Source organism: Magnolia sinica, chromosome 9 (genome assembly GCF_029962835.1).
Source record: "Magnolia sinica isolate HGM2019 chromosome 9, MsV1, whole genome shotgun sequence".
Classification (NCBI taxonomy): domain Eukaryota; kingdom Viridiplantae; phylum Streptophyta; class Magnoliopsida; order Magnoliales; family Magnoliaceae; genus Magnolia; species Magnolia sinica.
In genome coordinates, this window is record NC_080581.1 from 71,484,993 (window position 1) to 71,505,721 (window position 20,729).

Genomic DNA, 20,729 nt, shown 5'->3' on the forward strand with positions numbered 1-20,729 from the left:
ACCTGCCTTCTTGAGTGCCATACTTGCTAGCTATCACTTGTCTCCAAAACCTGCCTTACTCCTCAAATTGCCAAACCCATTTCCTAAGGAGGGTAGTATTCATAACCCCCAACGGTTTAATGCCATCCCCTCCCTCTTTAACTGGTTTGCACTCATCATCCACCTGAGGAGATAGAACTTCCTTTTATTGCTCTCTCCTTCCCATTAGAAATTCCTTCTCAAATTTTCCAACTTATCCACCACCGTTTTGGGACATTTGAATAGAGATGAGAAGTAAATGGTCATATTGGAAAATTTCGACTTTAAAAGGGTCAGTCGCCTCCTTTGAAGATAAGCAACAATGCTTCCATGAGGCCAACTTTCTCTCAATTCTTTCTATCACTATATCCCAAAGGTGCTTAGTAGACTTTCCAATGCATAATGGCAATTTTAGGAATAATAAGGGGTAGGAACCTATCTTGCACCCAAAGATGCCAGAGAAGTGGTCAGGATCATCCCCACTAATGTGCACTCCAAGCATTTCTGATTTGGCCACATTGATCTTCAAACCTAAAACGACTTTAAAACATGCTAGAATTTTCCGAAGATTATATATCAACATCTCCTTAGCTTTGCAAAAGAGAAGTGCATCATCTGCATGCTGAAGGTGGGATATGTGGATGCTGGCCCTGAATATCAAATCTTCTGAACAATCCATTCTCGACCCCTTTAGCAAGCATACCATTGAGTGCCTCTCCCACTACCACTAACAAGTACGACGATAGCGTGCCGTAAAGGGAGCCATTGACCAACATGGAGAAAGATGTGGATTCGATGCATGCCTTAATCCACCCTCTCCATTTTAGGCCAAAACCCAACCGATTAGCTGAATATTCTTCACAACTAAGGGATTAAGGATATATCTTAAAAGGCTTTTACCTTATGCCCATGATAGTGTATTTGCTTAAATTCTAACTCAGGAATCTTAAATAACCTTTCGATTTAAAAATGCCTGAAATAATATGAAATAATTGTCTGTCGCTGTGCCTTGGTCTCCCACTTTGCATGGGGAAACCTTCTAAGCACTTGTGGGTGAAGGTCATTGAAAGATTTGAGAGGAAGTTGTTGAGTTGGAAGAGTAGATACCTCTTCTTGGGTGATAAAATTATTCTCATAAAGGCAACCCTACTAAACTTGCCTCTCTACTTCATGTCTCTATTCAAATACCTGGAGTCTTTGTTGGTCGGGTGAAGAAGTTGAGACATGATTTCTTTTAGCAAGGAGTTGTAGAGAATTGGAAGTTCCATTTGTTAAAGCGGGAAGACATGTGCAAACCTTACGAGGAAGGTGGAGCTAGCATTATGAGGCTGGAGGACGTAAGCTTTGCCCTTCTCAATAAATGGCTTTGGAGATTTGGAATGGAAGAAGGGAATTTATGGAGATCGGAGATTGCTAGCAAGTATAAGGTTAAGGAAGGATGGTGGTGGGTAGGGATTCCTCCCTTTACAAGTCACTTGGTTTATGGAAGGCGGTTGCCATCGTGACGCACAAGTTAAGTTTAAGGGAGGTATTGGCTTCTCGGGGGGGGGGAGTGATTCGCTTCTGGAAAGACGTGTGGTTAGTTTAGGGCTTGCTCTTGGCTGAATTCACTAGGCTGGCTAGGCTTTCTTCGTGTGTGGACATTCTCATCGCTTGCTGCTTCGCTTTTTCAGGCTCTGAGGTAGTTTGATCTCCTCCTTGTAGAAGACACTTAACGGACGAGGAGGTTTATGACTTTGCTTGGCTTTTTTCTCGGATTCATAACGTATTCTCCTCGACTAATGTGAAGGACAAAACGATGTGGAGAACGGAGAAGTTGGGTTGGTTCTCGTTTGGCTCCTACAATTTGGTTGCCCAGCCTTCTGTGGGTACGTGTAGTGGCCACCAGTGTTCGAAATATCGATACTATCGGCCGATATATCGGCCGATATTATCGGTATCGCACCACTGCGAGACGTAACTCCTCCGATAACCCCCGGAAGATACCAAAAATCCAAAACTTCAGATATCGTATGATATTATCGTCGATATCGTGCGATATATTGTCAATATCATGCGATACATTGTCGATATCACCAATACAACCCACCCCGATCTAACAGTTCGAGCTTTTTTTTTGTAAAGAGAGGAAAAACTGGAGGGAGGATTTCAGTACCGTGATTGGAGGTCGAATTTGGTGGGTTTCGATTTCCCTCTTTCTTTTTTCCGTTGAATCCAATGGAGATGCATCGCAACGCAACGGAGATTTCGGCGAAGGGATTTCTCCAACTGAGATTTCGGCGAGAAATTGGGCCTATTGAGGTGAAGATTTGAGATTTTTTTGGGTTCTGGAAGCTCCGGAACCCTCTTCCCTCTTTCAAAACGCAGCTTTGCTGAATCCCTTAGATATCCGATTGCGTACTGAGTTACTCGTACGCTTTATCGTACCGATAAAACTCCGTGGGCCCACCGTGAATGTATGTGGTTTATCCACATCGTCCAACTGTTTTTCCAGTTCATATAAGGGGTAGATCCCAAAATTGAAGCATATCCAAAGCTCAAGTGGACCATACCATATGAAACAATGGGAAAAATGATTACAACCGTTGAAACCTTGCCAGGCCCACAATGATGTTTATTTGTCATCCAACCCGTTCATAAGATCACAGAAACAGGGATGAAGGGAAAACATAAATATAAGCTTGATCCAAAACTTCTGTGGCCATCAAGAATTTTTCAATGGTATATGTTCAATTCAGGTTGTTTACCGTGGTGCGGTCCATTGGAGCTTTAAATATGCTTTAATTTTGGGATCAAGTCCTAAAATTACCTATTAAAATGGATTGAAGGAGCGGATAAAATATATAAATCACGGTGGACACCACAGTGTTTACTAAGTACACAAAAAAAAATGCACCTGTAACTCGTGGGTGGATTGATGCTACGTGAGCAACAACTTAGTGTTACGCTTGTTGTAGGGCCAACGTTGATGATATGTTGTAGATCCAATCCATCCATTCGTTTTTATAGCCCATTTTATGATGTAATCCCAAAAATCAAACATATTCAAATTATCAGGTGGACCACACCACATTAAACAATGATTAATGAAAACTTACCATTAAATGATATGGATTTGCTTAATTTTTCTAGTGCGGTCTGCCCAAGATTTGGATCTACTTAATTTTTGGATTAATATGCTTAAACTATATGAAAAAATAAATGGACGGCCTAGATAAAATATATACAGCAAGTTGGACTCCACAGATCCTGTGACAAGTCCGGCTGCTATACCACATAGGTTGTGTGGTGTGAAGACGAGCGTTGACGCTCCAAGTTGTACCAATGGTTCAAAGGAGATCAAAGTTACATGGGCTACACAATGACGTATTTACCGTTCATCAATTTTGCGAGATCATTTTAGATCATGAGCCCAAAAATAAGTCATATCCAAAGCTCAAGTGGACCACACCACAAATAGTAGTGGGAAAATGATTCTCTCCATTAAAACATTTGTAAGGCCCACCATAACATTTATTTTCCATCCAATCTGTTCATAAGGTCACACATACCTAGATGAAGAGAAAAAAAAACAAATATCATATTGATCCAAAGCTTATGTGACCCCAAAATGGTTTCAATGGTAGACGTTCAATCCTCCATTACATTTTGCAGTGTGGTCCACTTAATAATTGGATTTGCCTTATTTTTCGGCTCAAGCATTACAACTAGCTTGCCAAATGGATGGGCGGTTTGGATATAAAACATACCTCATGAGGACCCACATAACTTGTTGACGTCAACACACAACCATATTGGTGGTGTGTGGTACACCAGCTAATCCACTTACGCGGATTTCCTGGAAAGCCTTTGGTAGGAAGTTCCTGCGCTAGAAACGTAAGTGGGGCCCACCATAATGTTTGTGAGAAATCTACTCCGTCCATCCGTTTTGTGAGCTTATTTTAGGACTTGGGACCAAAAGTGAGCAGGTTCCAAGACTCGAGCGGGCCGCACTAAAGGAAAAGGTGGGTAGGAAAATTCCTACCGTTAAAACCTCCCTGGGTCAACAGTGATGCTTAAATACCATCCATAACGTTCATTACATCATTCCTACTGAGATGAACTGAGAAGACAAATATTATCCGATTCAAAACTTTTGTGACCCCACGAATATTTCAATTGTGTACGTTCAGTCCTCAACCAGTCTCTATCATTGATATGTATATTTTTCAAATTTTTTTTTTTTTTTTTTTGTTTTTCAATGAATTTGTTGTGTTTTCATACATGTCTTTGATACATTTATAAATGCCAAGCATTCAATTTAAATATAGTTGTATTAGTTCAGTTAAACATCGCATAACTTAGGACCATTTACAAAGGAAATTTATTATGTGCACTTTTTTTTTGAGATGTTATGATTTAAAAGTGTGTATTAAGGTCTTTTTTAACAATCCATGAAGTTTCATTGAAAAATTCAACCATTTTCCCAATGTTTCCCCATGTTTCCCAAAAAGTGCGATAAATTATGCGATACAAACGATATATCCCATGCGATAACCAATACATATCTGTATCCCAAGGGTGCGATACATAGCGCGATACCGATATTTCGAACACTGGTGGCCACATTGCCTTTGTTCCACACTGCTACTTCCAAGGTTGCAGCCTTTGCTTGGTTGGTGAGTAGGAGCTAGGTTCTTACCATTGATACCTTTAAAAGAGATCAATGGCTATTCCAAATATTTGCAGTTTGTGCATGCAAGACATGGAGTCTGTGAACCACTTGTTCATCCACTGCCCCTTTGCTACAGTTGTTTGGGAGAGTTTCTTTGGTCTCTTCAGGTTGTTGTGGGTGATGCCGGGGGCCATTGAGGACCTGTTTCTCCTGTGGCATGGGGATGCGATGGGGAAGAAAGGTAGGGTGATGTGGAGGCTTGCTCTATTGGCTGGGGGAGAAAGAAACTCATGGTGTCTTCAGAACCTGAGTGGGTTGTTTGCTGATGTCTTTAGAAGGGTGAAATCAGATGTCATAGAATCGGCCTCATGCTTAAAGGCTTTTGATCAGTGTATTTCTCTTTTCTAATTGGGATTTTTGGCCTTTTGGCCTTCTTATCTTTTATTTTGAAAGATTTTTGGCCTTCCTATCTTCTTGTAGCCTTTTGGGTGCTCCTTTTCTTAATTAAAATTTTTATTACCTTTCAATAAAAAAATGAAATAATAGAAAGAGGGCCCTTCGACCACGTGCTAAGCCTGAATCATATTTCGAATATTTGATCAATATGACCATCCAATATCAAAATTTTCTTCTTATCCTTCCTTTTCTGCAACATGAATGTGATCTCCAAAGTTTCTGCAACATGTTAGTTGCTTGTGTTTAGCCTGTGAGGATAGCCGAAGTTTCAAGTTTGGGCAGTTTCAAATCTAGCTCAATACAGATATAAACACTTCTGGATCTTGATTTGGACACTTCTGAACTCATTTTGCAGTTGATCGTCATTTTTTTTAAAATTGTGACTTGTGACCTTTGATCACATCATCAACATCATCCTCATGTTTGCAAGCCGGTCTCATATAATGTTTGATATGATCAAAAGCGCTAATGTTGTTTGCCATTGCCTTCCAATAAGAGGCTTTTGGATGGAAGGGAGCACTCCACACTCCACACCTTGATGCAAGGCAATGGTGTGGTTCATATAAAGAGGACGAGAAGGAATGACTTGAGGAGCTCCTATAGCCACAAATCTCACACTTAGGGATTGATTGATGTCATACTTAGGGATTGATTGATATATGTTTAAATGCTTTTTTTTCTTCTAATTTTACCCAGGTTCATTTTCTGGAAAAATATTGGGGAAGTAAGGGAAACTAGGATTCTTTTCGTCCTATTAGGGTACTACGAATGTAATTTTCTGGAATCCATGAACTATGCTTAGGCACCGGGAAAGAATTGCCAGTAATGGTACTGAGCATATTCATAGGAAAGGGATTTTGAAATAAAGCGCCCTAGCAGGGTCGTTACCATGGTATTTGCAAGTTAGCTCCTCCCAAGGAATTTCAAAATGTCTCTTTTGATGGCATTGGACTCAAACAGAAAACCAATTCCAGGTATTTCCAGGGGACCAAACACAAGTATTCACACGTTCATATCCCTAGGGACTATTTCCCAGACATCCAGATGTCGCTTCGGGGCTGTTTGTATTTCCAATTACAGGTAAATGAGAGTAAACGAATAATATTACTTTGCCTCGGAAACTGCATTGAAATTCATGAAACTGCACAGGAATGGTACTTGTAAAATCTGTGGGTCCCACCATAATGTATGTGTGTGATCCACCCCGTCCATGCGTTTTACCATATCATTTTAGGGCATGAATCCAAAAATGAGGCAGATTGTAAGCTCAAATTGATCACACCACAGAAAGCATGAGGGATAATGATGTCCACTGTTCAATATTCACAGCTTCCTAGGGCCTATGGGGATGTATATCTGTCATCCAACCTGTTCATAAGGTCACACGGACATGCATGAAGGGAATACACAAATATCAGCTTGATCTGAAACTTCTGTAGGCTGTGGCCCCCAAGAAGTTTTCAACGTTAGGCGTTCAATTCCCACTGTTTCCTGTGGTGTGGTCCACTTGAGCTTTGGATCTGGGATCTGCCTCATTTTTGGGCTGATGCCCTAAAATGAGCTGGCTGAATGGATGGACGTCGTGGATAAGATATAGACATCATGGTGAGCCCAGAAATTTTTACATGCTAAAATGGTATGAATGTATCCGGGAGAGTTCGAGGCTTTAAAAAAGGCTCTCCGTCGCTGTCAACATTGGGACAGCTGCTGTAAATCCAGGCGTAAATAATGATGGCTTATTTACCACGAATTACCATGATGAATAAAAAAACAAACAGCCCCTTAGGGTTTGTCCAAGAAAGAAATAATGGTTACGTTTCTAGTGCAAGATTTCAGTTATAAACTTATAACAAGTTACCTAAAATATAATTATCCATATTACTTTATAAACTATGATAGCACGCCTACTAACTTAAAATTACACTGTAAGTTGTTTTACTATAACTTAGTAGTTATTTTATAATTTTAAATTACTTTATAAAGTTATAAAGTTACTCTTAGCTAACATTACTTTATATGAGCACTTTATTTTTAGGTTAATAACTCCATTGGTTGAAGCTATGTTTACAAGTATGCTCATGAGATAATGAACATTTCCAAAAGTAAACTAATATTTTTCCACGAAATAAGAAGAAAATAAATGTTTATTTTTATATTCTAAAGATTTAGAGAAGTACTTCTGCATTTTAAAAATATCATGATAAAATCTCACTGGTACTTTTAACCTTGATTGAACAAGCATGGAAGGCCCAACAACCAAGCTTTTACAACTAAATCATGCCTGGGAATGTCAAGCCCATCTCACCCGAGAACTCTACTAAAACATTTCGTCATGTAACTTACCTACGGTGGGATCTATTGTTAAGGCTAACTTTGGTTCACCATCACTTTCATTGTTTAACTCCTTGAGGAATGCTCTTTCTCATGATATAAAATAGAAGTTGATTGCAACTACTTTTATACTACTACTCGATCCTTTGAGTGATGCAAAATGATTTCTTGACATATCGATGCAGGTTTGGGCTCGGAATAGGAGTTCTATATACACGCATGATTGCTTAAATGGATTTCTAATGTCTGTTATAATTTCCTACCTGGCAACGGAATCTGGGGGGAATCGCATCAACAGGTCAATGACCCCAATGGCGATATTTCGTATCACATTGGATTTCATTGGTATGTATGTCACTCTTTTGGTTTCCTCATGTTTTTATTTATCAGCACAATGGAATTTTTATTTATTAGAAAAGGGCTATAAAATAAAAAAGATCTATCAAGCCAGTGGACAGTGATGCAAGGCCAATGCATGAAATCAAATAATGTGTGAGATCAATCAACAAAATTAAATTAATTAATAAAAATTACAAATCTTGCTAACATCATCACAAATATCAAGATTCTAAGAAGAAAGCATGCATAGTCTATGCCAAAATTGTCAAGCATCGTCCTACACGATCATTAAACATGGAAAGCTAGGATCTAATGGATGTAGAGACATTCAAATGGCACAGGGTTAGGTCTATTATAAATGGGAATGTCTAATACTACCTAGGGTTTCCTAGATTTGGGTGTGGGTGAAGCTAGGGTCAGGGAAGTTTGGGGAAAATGGTGAAATTAGGGCTAAATTGGGAAATTGGATGAAGGGATTAAATGATTTAGGTATTACGAGATGTGAACTAGGGTTTTGGATGTAGGGAAATTAGGGATTTTAGGTTAATTGAAGGATTTGGAGATCTAGGGTTTGGGAAATTGGGAGACAAGAGATTTTAGGGTTAGGGTTTTGGACAAGGGATGATGGGGTTTTGAAGGAAGGATCAAAGATGTATGGGGGAAGGAACAGGTGGGCCGTATGGACCAAATGTGGGGATTGCACGTGTGGCCGTATGGTTACATGTGTGGGGCCCAGGCGGGTAGGGTTTGGCTTGCGGTAAAGGGGTTTGATGGGAAAGGGTAATGGGGAAGAAGGAAAGATGTTTGGAAGAGTTTTGAATGGCTTGGGGTGATGGGATTTCTCTTGACCCTGTGATTGAAGATGGGCATCCTACTAATCTTCGTTCCAAATCGCATGGAATAAGTCTTTACATCGCATGAAGAAGAAAAACAAAGAAGCTTTGTTTTTTTTTTTTTTTTTGAGAAATCCACCATTCCCCCTTTATGTAGTCTCAACTCTCAAGAGCTTTAAGAAAATTACAAAATAATCCTTGCTTTATGTCTTTTAACCAAAATAACCCTAGTATAAGAAAAAACATATATACTTGCCTGGTCATAGAGAGACCGGGGCCGGCCTACTTCTCTGATACGTGCGTGAAGGCATACGTGATGTGATGTCCTCATCAGATAGGAGTCATCAATACAGATTGATAATTGATGAACCTTTTCCATAGCTAGGGAGTTGGCTATACAATGGCCTGCCTAGATACATGGTAAGATTGATTTCCATGTAGGATGCACAACTCTTAGGTCACTAAAGACAAAAGTGAGATCCCAAGGAATAGATGTCATATGCTAAATCTGCTTTTTTGTTTGATGATGCATGATATTTGGTGGTTTTCTAATTTATTGTTTTTCTTAAGATTTGTCCATTTATGAAGTTGAGATGGAATGCCCTAATGCTGGTAACCACGATGAACAAGGCAATGCATTAGCAAGTACGGAATGAACCTAGCAAACTTGTTTGTTGGAAGTGAAATGGAATGCATTTCAACTTGAGAAGGAAACAAGACATACTAATTTTAAAGCTCAAAAGCATTATTGATGTGCCATAGTTTAGCTTCAAGCTCCAAATTCAGCAAATATTTAATAGAAACAGTAACTAAAAGGATAATTACATGGAAGTAGAACTGCTCCATGCACACCCAAGGGCATCACTTCTGAGAGATTTCTAGGCATTGCACCACTAGAATTGAAACCCATTACAGGAATCAAGCTTAAGTTGTAAGAAAAAGCTTCACAGATCAATAATTCAACATCCTCATACATTTGGTCCTTGGACCTTTATAAAACTCTCGACAAAAGAATTATGAATTTTCTACTATAATTAGGATACCTAAAGCCTCTTGGCCCTCACATAGTTTACTCTCTTAAACGATCACAACTTTATAATGGAACCAACCAAAAACTGAAATAGAGTTCTACACATTAACCTCGTTGGGTGGAGTCTAAGAGAAGGGGTAATAAAAGTTAAGAAAGGGCAGATTGGCATTCTGACAAATATCCTCCAGATCTTGAAAACAATGCCATATTTACGTGGAAAATTGATTAAATGATATTATCACAATAATATCGCAAGATTTTAAATTCTTGACAAATTTTAATTTTCCATGATTTAGCGTGAAATTATTGCTATTGTAAGAAGAGAATTATGTAGAGTTTAAATAATTTCTTTTACACCTATGTTTACAATTTTTGAAAATATTTATTAATCTTTATAAATATTTTTAAATATTTTATTTTCAATGAAAATTTTTCTGATAATATCTTGAGAAAAATGCCAAAATCTGAACTCTGAAGATATCCTGAGAAATTGCCAGGCCGAGAACAAGATTTGTCGGTATCCCATTACAATGCCATGCTACCTGTTTAGTTATTGCCATGGCTAAGAAATGCATGCAAAGGGTGATTCAAAATAAGACCTGGGTTGCCTGATAATGGAGCCTGGAAAATGATAACACTCGCGCAAGTGATACATTCACCATGTTCTACACATTAGATGATGCTGTGGCATTCATTTATTTATTGTTAAAAGCCATTTTAACTGCATGAATCCTCCTCTTTTTACAATTGGGGTTAATCCCTATAAAGGTGTATGGCTGGACTTGTGGACCCTACAATTTGATGGGCATTTTAATGCACACACATAGTACTTGAGACTCACGTATTGTCAGGCTGTGTAGGCCCTGCCATGATGTGCATGTGAAATCCATTCCGTCCATCAGAGACGCTGTTACTTTTTAGCCCATGCCCAAAAAAAATAGGCCGTTCCATGACTCAGGTGGGCCATATCACTGAAAAACATTTGACAGGGAATGCCTACCCTTGATTGCACTTGGGCCACTCTGAGTTGTATAATGGCATGACTTTTGGCATGTCCCTTCATCCAGGCCAGATGAAGCAAGTGAATCAGTTGGATTTCATATACACAACTTGGTCCACCATCCCCTGTCAACTGCTTTCAGGTGGCATGGCCCACTTGAGTTATGGATCAGCCTGATTTTTGGGTCCCTGGGAAAAAGGTCTAGGTGTCCTGATGGGACCCACAGCTTGACAGTGCCTGAAGCACAGGGACTGTCGACAGCATGTGAATATTTTGCTAATGTATATTAACATCAGTATCCTAGTTTGGTATCCAGACCAACCCGACTGTTAAATGGTTCTTAGCTGTGGACTCCAACTCGATCTGATTCTTAATCAGGATCCTGGTCTGTTGAAATTTGGTTTGGTCCCTTGCACCCTTGGATACTCACAGATCTGGATATCCAACCATTAATTGACGGCCCTCTTTCCCTCCCTCCTTCCCTGCCTTACCAGCATGGTTATGCACCAACCTCCCTCTTCCTCTGCACACACACCCACACACAACTACATTTGATTGTCATTACTTTTTTGTGTATTACTGTGATTAGCGGCAACTCTTGCTTTTCTTGGCATCAATCTGCATTGACTTAAATACCAACATCTACTTTATTATTTTTCAGCCAATTCAAAGTTATGGGACAAGGGTTTCTCACTTCATCCTCTAGGCCATTGCACTATGTCTAAAGAGGTTTGTTGCTTGTATTCTTACAACCATATATGCTTATCAATTTTCTTTTACCTTCCCTCTTGATGCCGTTCTTTTGCCTGTTTTACTTGTTTTGAAATTGTGTGATTTCACTCTTCTGCAACTTCTGAACGGCATCTGACATGTTCAGTGCTTTGTACGTCTGTGCAAGTACTTTCGGGGAAAAAAAAAAATTCTGTATGTGTCTTTATGTTTTCATCTTGCTACTGTTACTGTATTGTTATGCTGTTAATATTGTTCCATTGATATTCATGGACTGATTGGTCATTTCAGGAAAAGAGCCAACATCTGCAATCCTCTGGTACAATTGTATGTGATTTTTCTGGCCATTTTAACCTGGCTTTTCGGATGACAAGGAGTGCTTTAATAGAGGTAGATCTATGCTTACATTATTAACATCTGTTGTTTATTGCCATTTAAATCCATTGTTTGGAACTTTTATTAGCAGACTTGGGCATCATTCACTTGGGCCAAGTGGTATCATGGTCACAATTAGTTTTATCAAACATGGTGAGTTTTGAATGCTCTTGGCCAAGTTTTGGCCTGGCCCATAAAACACAACTAGGGTTGAATAATTTATCAAGTTCTAGGTGTATCATATATGTGTGTGTAGGCCTATAACTGGGCTCACTGACACATACATCTGGGATTTAGTCTTAGCTTTTTTCCCTTTTTATCTTTATTTTTATGCTTTCCCTATTTGTCCCTTGTATTTCTTTAGTTTTTTCCTCCTAATAAGTGCATATATGTACCTTAAAAAAAAGGGCATATAAGTAATTGTACCCATCTATTGTGTTATAAATAACGTAGGGCTGGACATCCCTGCCCTATAAGCTTCTTTTCTCCCAAACTCTCTCTCTCTCTCTCTGTCTCTCTCTCTCTCTCTCAAATTCTCTCCTCTAACTTTTAAGGTTCTTCTTCTTCTTTCCTTTCTTCTTTCTTCTTCCTCATAATTCTATGAGTTTTATTCTTCTAATCCTTCTCAACAAGTGGTGTTTCCCTTCCTTTCCTTATCTTTTTTTCTTTCTTTCCTTTTTTCTTGATCTTCTACTAATCTTCTCAACAAGTGGTGTTTCCCTTGCTTCCCTTCCTAATCTTCGGTGGTTCTCTTCCATCCCTACCTCTTTTCTTCTTTTTTCTTCACCCTTCCCCCTTCTTTGTTCTTCTTCTCCTTCTTCTTCTTTTTATTTATTATTATTTATTTATTTTATTTTATTTTTAAATTTTTTTCTGTTTTAAGAGTTGAGGCCTTTTCCTCACTGATTCATTGTGATTCATGAAAAGGTGGTGGCCCGCGATTGGAATTTTTTTTATAGGGTTTTGAATCATGTGTCGCTGGATTTGAAGCTTCTTTGATATGTGGTTGAAGCTCTTGCTGATTTTTTTTGTTGTCCGGTTGAAGACGTTGCTAGAAATTCTTATTCATTCCTTTTTGGAAGAATTTTTCTTGGGGATTTGCTGTTTTTTGCTAAATGGTTGGAGTTAATGCTGGATGTTTGGGTTTGATAGTTTTTTGTTTTTTGTTTTTTTTAAGTTTCTTTTTCTCCAGATTTTCAATATTCAGTTTCCAACAGTAAGAGTTTGCCGGCTATTGTCGTTTGGGCTTTCTTTCTAATTTATTTGTTCATCTGTAAGGTCATTCCTCTCTCTCTCTCTCTCTCTCTCTCTCTCTCTTTACGCACACCCACACACACCACAATGGGTACTTGAACCCATGACCTCTGTGTTGAAACTCTTATGAGTCTAACACCGAGCCATGAGCAAGGCCCCATAAGGTCGTTCCTCTCATCCTTGTTTTTTATCACAACTTTTTGAGATTATATATGGCCTCTTCGACTTTTGAGGTAGTTGATCCCATTAACTCTAAGATGGAACAGTTGATTGGTCATTATGAAAATCCTGGTTTGTAGATTACCACACAAACTTTAGTCTAGCAGTTACCTTCAATGGTTGAAAGCCGTTGAGATGTTTATCAGAGGAAAACAAAAGTTGGGGTATCTAGATGGTAGTATCACTGAACCTCAACTGTTTGATCCTTCATATGGAGTCTGAACATCAAATAACTTGCTTGTCATGTTATGGCTTTCGAATTCGATGGAACCAGAAGTTAACGAAGGTCTTTTTCTATTATTTATTACTCGTGAGATCTGGCAGACTGCCCATGTATTGTATGCATATCAAAATAATATGGCTCAGATTTATAATATTTATCAGGAAATTAGAAATTTAAGATAGGGGGAGTGATTGGTGTCTGACTATTATGCCAAGATGCATGGACCGTGGTAGGAATTATCCTTTCTGGATGATCTTTAATTCGTTGAGTTCCATAGATGTAGAGAAACATAAAAAGTGCATTGATAAGTAGAGATTTTTTTGAGTTATTAGATTTAGCAGGCCTTAAGACATAATTTGAATTAGTTCGTGCCCAAATTTTTGGTTCACCTCTTTAACATCACTTAATAGCATCTATGCACTATTGTTGCGTGATGAGAAGTGTCAGACTGCTATGAGATCAACTATGATTAAAAAATCTACTTGAGTGACTGGTTTTCGAAACTTTAACAATGCAATTGTTGGTCGGGGTAGAGGGTCGGAAAAGGAGGGCACGATGACGGCCGTGGTATTGGCCATGGTTGTGGCATAGATCAATTGTGTTCCCACTATGGCAGACAGAGACATGCTGTGGGTTATTGTTGAGTTCTTAATGGTAGACCTCTGGGCCGAGCTGCTAACTGTATAGCTTTAGATGGTAGAGATTCTCAGACTAATGCTAGGGGCATGGTTCCTTACTCAGCTTCATGTGTGGTTCCATTGGCTGGTGAGATTGTTCATATATCAGAATATGATTACGATGCTTTGTTAAGAGATGCCACTCAGAATAAAGCCTCCTCATTCACTTCCTTGGCTTAGACAAGTAATAAATCCACTTGTCTTCATACTACCTTTATTTCAAGCCCTTGGGTCATTGATTCTGGTCAGGGGCTACTGACCATATTACAGGTAGATATGGATCTTTTCTTTGTTTACTCTGAATTCTAGTTTAGAACGTGTGAAACTAATAGATGGTACTCTTAACTCCTATTGGAGGTAAGGGTATTATTGTCTTTGTTTTCAAAACTTGCTTGCTGGTGGACATGAGAAGGATGGTTTATACCTTTTTTGTTTGAATGCTTCAAATGAGTGGCTTAGTGTTTAGAAGAAAGACTTTTATCTCTGGCATTTTAGGTTTGGTCATCCTTCGAGTAAGGTATTGTAGTCTTTATTACTAGTGTCAGTCAAGTCTAGTGATGTTAAAAATTTCAAGTGCGAGGCTTGTGTTTTAGCTAAACACCATAAGTTTGTCTATCCACTTGTGGTGAAACTTTCTAGTAGAAGTTTTTCTGTAGTTCATTCGGATGTTCGGGGTCTAGTTCCTATTGTTTCTAATGGATAAAATACTTTGTTTTGTTTACCGATCATGCATCTCGTATGATATGGATTTATTTGATGAAATCTAGAGACGAGGTTAACTCTATTTTCAAATTGTTTATAGTTGGGTTAAAAGTCATTTTAATGTGAGTATTGGTACTCTTTGTATAGATAATGCAAAAGAATACCTTTTCAATGCTATGATATCTTATCTTCAGGAGCATATTATTAACTCTCAAACTACATGTGCATATACCCCACACCAAAATGGCATGGTCGAAAGGAAGAATAGACATCTTTTAGAAGTCACTTGGGCTCTTCTTGTTAAAATGTTTGTTCTTAAATCTTTTTTAGCCAAATGTTGTTCTTATAGCTTGCTATCTGATCAATCGTTTTCCCACTAATGTTCTTGTTGGAAAGTCCCCAATTCGGTATGTTTTGGACTTTTATCCAATCTCTATCATTTCCCTTAGGTGTCTTTGGGTGTGTATGTTATGTCTATAACGCTAGTCCTCGTAGAAACAAATGATCAAATAGAGTTGTCAAATGCATTTTCTTGAGATATTTGTCTTCACAAAAGGAGTATAACTGTCTTGATTCTCTTATTAAAAAGCATTACATCTCTATGGATGTTAAATTTGTGGAAGATACTCCTTACTTTTTTCATAGAAAGGGGGAGACATTCTATGGTTCTCCTCGTTCTTGTTCTTGAGTCTGATCAGATAGTGTGTCTTCTGCACTTGACAATGCTTGAAATAAGGTTGGAGTACTGATTTCACCGAGTCAAACTTAAAAGTGTATGAACGTAGGAATGTTCATAAACCCATCATTTCTCGGCACACCTCGAAGCATCCTCCTTATGCTATATGTATTGATAGTGTTCCTACTCGACTATCTATTTACAATGATCCTTATTTGGAACCTGCCTTAGATTTACCTCTTGATGTCGAAAAAGCAAAAGGACTGTACCTCTCGTCCCATTCAGAGGTTTTTTAAAATCCTATCCTTGCCCCCCTCAGAATCAATCCATCAGAAACAGTCCATTGTTTAGCTATAGAGTGTTCTTCCTCCACCATTAAAATCTTAAGGTGGTTCTTATTTCTCCTTTGTGGCATCGAGCTATGGTAGAGGAGATGATAGTTCTTGAAAACAATCATACATGTGCGATGACCGAGTTACTAGCTGCGAAGAATCCTGTGGGTTGTTGTTGTGTGTATGTTTTCAAGTACAATCCCGATGGAAGTATAGCTCACCATAAAGCTTGCTCTGTATTGACAAACCCTTAGTGAGGATTATTTTGAGACATTTGCTCCTGTTGTTAAGATAAACTTTGTACGGGTGATTATTTCTTTTGTTGCCAATTTGAATTAGCCATTGCATCGGTTAGATGTTAAAAATGCTCTTTTGAATGATGATTTGATTGGGGAGATCTACCTCAGTTTTCTGCTCCCTGGTTTGTTCGAAAGGAGGATGAGCAAGGTATGTCGTCTGAAGAAGGCGATATATGGGTTGAAGCAATCTCATTGTTCTTGGTTTGAAAAGTTTAACGGGGCCTTGATTCGTATTGGTTTCACTCGTATCCATTGGTCATTGTGTTTGTCAAGTGGCATGCGAAGGGGACTATTATTTTGAGTGTATATGTGGAGGATATTCTTGTTACCGGTGATGATATTAATGGCATATTAGAGCCAAAATTATAACTAAGCAAGGAGTTTGATATCAAATATTTTGGATCGTTAAAATACTTTCTTGGAATTAAGGTCTCTTGGTCCATGAAGGGCATAGTTCCGTCTCAACAGAATATGCTCTTCGATTTGTCGACTTAAGTGGGAATCTTGCAAACCTATTGATTCTCTATTGGAAGTAAATAAGATGGTTAGGGTAGATGATGGGGAACTTCTTAATGATCTTCGTATGCATTAGCGCTTGGTTGGAAGATTGATATATTAGAGGATTACCTGATCAAATTTGTCTCGTGCAGTAAGTGTGGTTAGTCAGTTCATGCATGCTCCTCGTTATAGTCATCTTAAAGTTGTTTGTCGCAAATTGCGCTACATCAAATCATCCTTGGGGCGAGGAACCCTCTTTGGTTGGTATCCTAATCTTGATATTTAGGGGTATTCTGATGTCAATTGGGCAGTTTCCCCAGATGATTATTGCTCTACGCCAGGCTATTGTACTTTTTTGGCAGCAATTTAGTCACTTGGAAGACTAAGAAATAGACAAGTCTAGCATGGTCTAGTGCCCATGCAAAGTATTGTGTTATGGTAAATACGATATGTGAACTTATGTGATTGAAAAGCAGTGTTTATGAATTGAGATTTCCTGGGAAGACTTCTATGCTGATATTGTGACAATCAAGTTGCTATTAACGTTGCCTCTAATCCTACTTTTCATGAACACATAATATATAGTTAAGCTAGTGATGTAGGACATGAAAATTAACTATGATATGCAAGAAACTCAGGCTAAGATCAACAAATTAATTAACAATAATAAATCTCCACATCCCACAATACAGTCAAACCATTCCAAATAGGGGAATTCTTAAAGATCCAAGCCTACACACAAGTTAGGGCTGATTTTGATTCAAAATAATCAATCTAATGAGTTACAAGGTATGTGGAAACCCTCAAGCTTGTGTAGGATTGTTTCATCATCAATGGGATCCTCTAATCGCAAATTAAGACAAAATTAGGGCTCTAAAATTGGGGAAAAGTGAGGATTAGGTAATCTAGGGTTAGGGTTCTAGATTAGGATGATTTATTAGACTGAGAATTGAGAACTAATCTGGTCAATTTGGGGTTTTAATCTGATTAGGGGAATTTTGCAGAAAATAGGAAAAATCAAGAAAAATAGAAACAAAATTCGTATCTTTCAAACCGGGTGATCCGAAAGGGATTTTGAAGTGGGGAGGAAGGCCTACCAGAGGGATGAATCAATCCAGGAAGAATGGTCCCGCATGTGGGACCCGCACATGTGCTGCACATGGGTGAGTAGGTTCGCACGTGTGAGGGGAGCACGTATGGGGTGGGAGCTACCTCCAGTTTGTTCGGCCAGGGGAGGAGTCTTGATCCTCCGAGCTTTGCCTCGATCCAATGTGCTGTGTAGTCATAGTGCTACACTAAAGGTTGTGGTCCTGCAGCGGCGGGCTGATCTGGAAGATGCACTATTGCTGTTGGGCTGAACAAGCAACATGATTGAAAGGGAAAGAGATGGTGATGATGAGAATGGGTTGGGATGAGTCTTCGCACCTTGGTAGTCTTCCCTTGATGAGCGCGGGGGGGGGCTTCATATGAAGGTTGCTGCAAGTGTTGTTTCCACTCCATTTGTTATCGTCTTCCGAACAGTTGGTAGATATCTTCTTAAAAGGCGCTTATAATGGAAGCTGGATGACGTATTCTTTGCAAGCTAGGCATGATTGATATTTATGCCTTAGCTTGAGAGACAGCATAGTTGTATGTGCGTGCGGGCCGATGACTGGGCCCATTGATACATGCACCTGGGCCCTGTATTATGGGCCTTAGCATTAGCCTTTTTACATTTTTATCTTTATTTTTATGTTTTTCTTATGTCCCTTGTCTTTCTGTTGTTTTTTATCCCCTAATATGGGCATACATGTAATTGTACCGTTCTATTATAAATAAGGTGAGGCTAGACATCCTAGACCTACGAGCTTCTTTTCTTTCCCAAGTTCTCTCTCTTGCTCTCTCTCTCTCTCTCAAATTCTCTCTTCTGTCAAGTTCTATAGATTGATTTGACTTATGCATGATCCTATTCTTAGCCCTTAGGACTTGCCTTATAGGCTCTTTTTTTTTTTCCCAAGATGCTTAACAAAGTAATTCCTTCAATCCCGTCTTTTCTTTTTTGGATACCATCTAGGATCAAATTTCCACCTCACAGTTGCAATATAACACATCCAATTGAGCTACTGGCTCCCTGCCACGAACTTTACTATGAGTATATGATAAATCCATTGATAAGAAAACATGATTAGTTAACCAACTATAGCCTTAAAATATTTTGAAAATGAAGGGTTATGGTTTCTCAAAAAGGCTTTCGTGGCCTTTTAACTTTTTATAATAAAAATAACTGAAAGTAATTTTGTAGGTGGATTTGGAGGCTATAGGAAATCGAGGTGTCAACACTCAATGCAGTAATTGAAATTCGCTATTTTATTCAAATGAAAAGGTCATTGATCTTCCAAAATAAATCTATTGAATCTCAAAATCTTTTTCCTTTTGTTCAGTCAGTTGGGCTTCATCCTACGACCTCATGGTTGAAGTGAAGAGCATTGGCGATCAAAATCTCAACCTTTAAGATTGTCAAATTTATTTTTGGTGGACGTATTATTTGTCATTAATATTTTGAATTTTTATGTTATTTTCATCTCCTTTTAATTTTATTTTAAGGTCTTATTTGGATTCATTAAAATATAAATTAAGGAAATGTCATTTCCATGAAAACGACATTCCTTTGTTTGTTTTTGTAAATTTCTTGCAAGTGCCATTTCCATTTCCCTCTTATTTCCTGAAAAGTTGCCTCCTTTTTGTTTCCTTGCCTATACTTAAGAAACACCATTTTCAAGAAATTGAGGGAAATGACCATTGTTTTTATAAAGTGCTCCACGAGTGCAATCATCTATCTTGAAGTGCCTCGTATGTGCTAATGTGCCACATTTGTAGCATGTGCTACCATCCACGTAAAGCACCACACATGTGCCATTGTGCTACCTGTGCGATCACCCATCGTATAGTGATCCATGTTTCAATGTGCCACATCCCCCAATGTTCCATGTGCAACATGTGCCACCCAATGTTTTTAGTATCAATATCGATGGATGTATCGCAACCTTGGGACATGGAAACATTCGGTTATTGCATGGGAAATATTGAATGTATCAGTAATGTTTTGTTGTTTTTTAGAAACATTGGGAAACATTGAGAAATTGGTTGAATTTTTCAATGAAACCTCAGGACATGTTAAAAAATACATTATTACAAACTTAGGAATCAATCACAAAAGGTAAGTGCTCAAAATAAGTTTCCTTTGCATGGGGTCCTAAACTATGCGCTGTCTAACAGAGTGATACAATTATATTCATAATCAACTAATATATTTTTTAAATCATAGAAGACATGTGAAAACACAACAAATTAATTATTTTTAAAAGTTGCACACGTGGCATACAAGGAATTAAAATTAAATTGTCCATATTCTATTTGACAACCGAAAAATTAGGTTTATTTCCTCATTTGATGTTGAGATTGGTGGACATTTCTTGGACAGTTAAGAATGAAAAATATCCAATGGTCCTCTTTCAATAAACAAGTGTTTACAAATCAAAGGGCAGGATTGTTCATACAATATGATTTGGGGACTGTGACTTAGAGACGGTGGGTTCAACAATGTAATTGGTTTAATTCGAATTAATATATGGCATGCATACAATTTTTGAGTGCATTCCTATCGTGTTGTACGTTGCAAGATTATCACACAACTCCCCTTTTTAAGGATTTCAGTGACTTTTAAAAAAGGTTTTCAAAGGTGAGCAAATGGGTCGATGGTTAAGATGGGTCCCACCATGATGTTTATGTGAAATCCACCTTGACCACCAGGTGCCTCACCCTATGTTAGGCCTGGGGCTAAAGATTTAGACCCATCCATGATTCAGGTGGACCACATGATTGGAAATAGTGTAAAGGGGAACTCTCACCATCCAAACTGTTTCCCTTGATGTTGCCTGTTTGGATCACAAATAGTCTTAATTTTCGGGTCCCATAAGTTTTGGTATGATATCTAATGTTGAAGTGGATTTCATTTAATTATTGCGGTGGGCCCTATAAAAATCAAGGGTGTTCGTCTCTCTTCAAACTATTTCCTTTATTGTGGCCCACTTGAATCATATGTCAA

The 20,729-nt window shown here is 38.4% G+C and overlaps 1 protein-coding gene across 2 annotated transcripts in view; it reads left to right on the forward strand.

Moving 5' to 3' along the window:
- LOC131255639 (uncharacterized) overlaps nucleotides 1-20,729 on the forward strand; it is a 68,724-nt gene that overhangs the window by 11,186 nt on the left and 36,809 nt on the right. For both annotated transcript variants that reach the window (XM_058256406.1, XM_058256405.1), the window contains exons 6-8: nucleotides 7,645-7,804; nucleotides 11,323-11,390; nucleotides 11,682-11,780. In XM_058256406.1, the coding sequence (XP_058112389.1) occupies nucleotides 7,645-7,804; nucleotides 11,323-11,390; nucleotides 11,682-11,780 (327 nt within the window). The remainder of the gene's footprint in view (nucleotides 1-7,644; nucleotides 7,805-11,322; nucleotides 11,391-11,681; nucleotides 11,781-20,729) is intronic.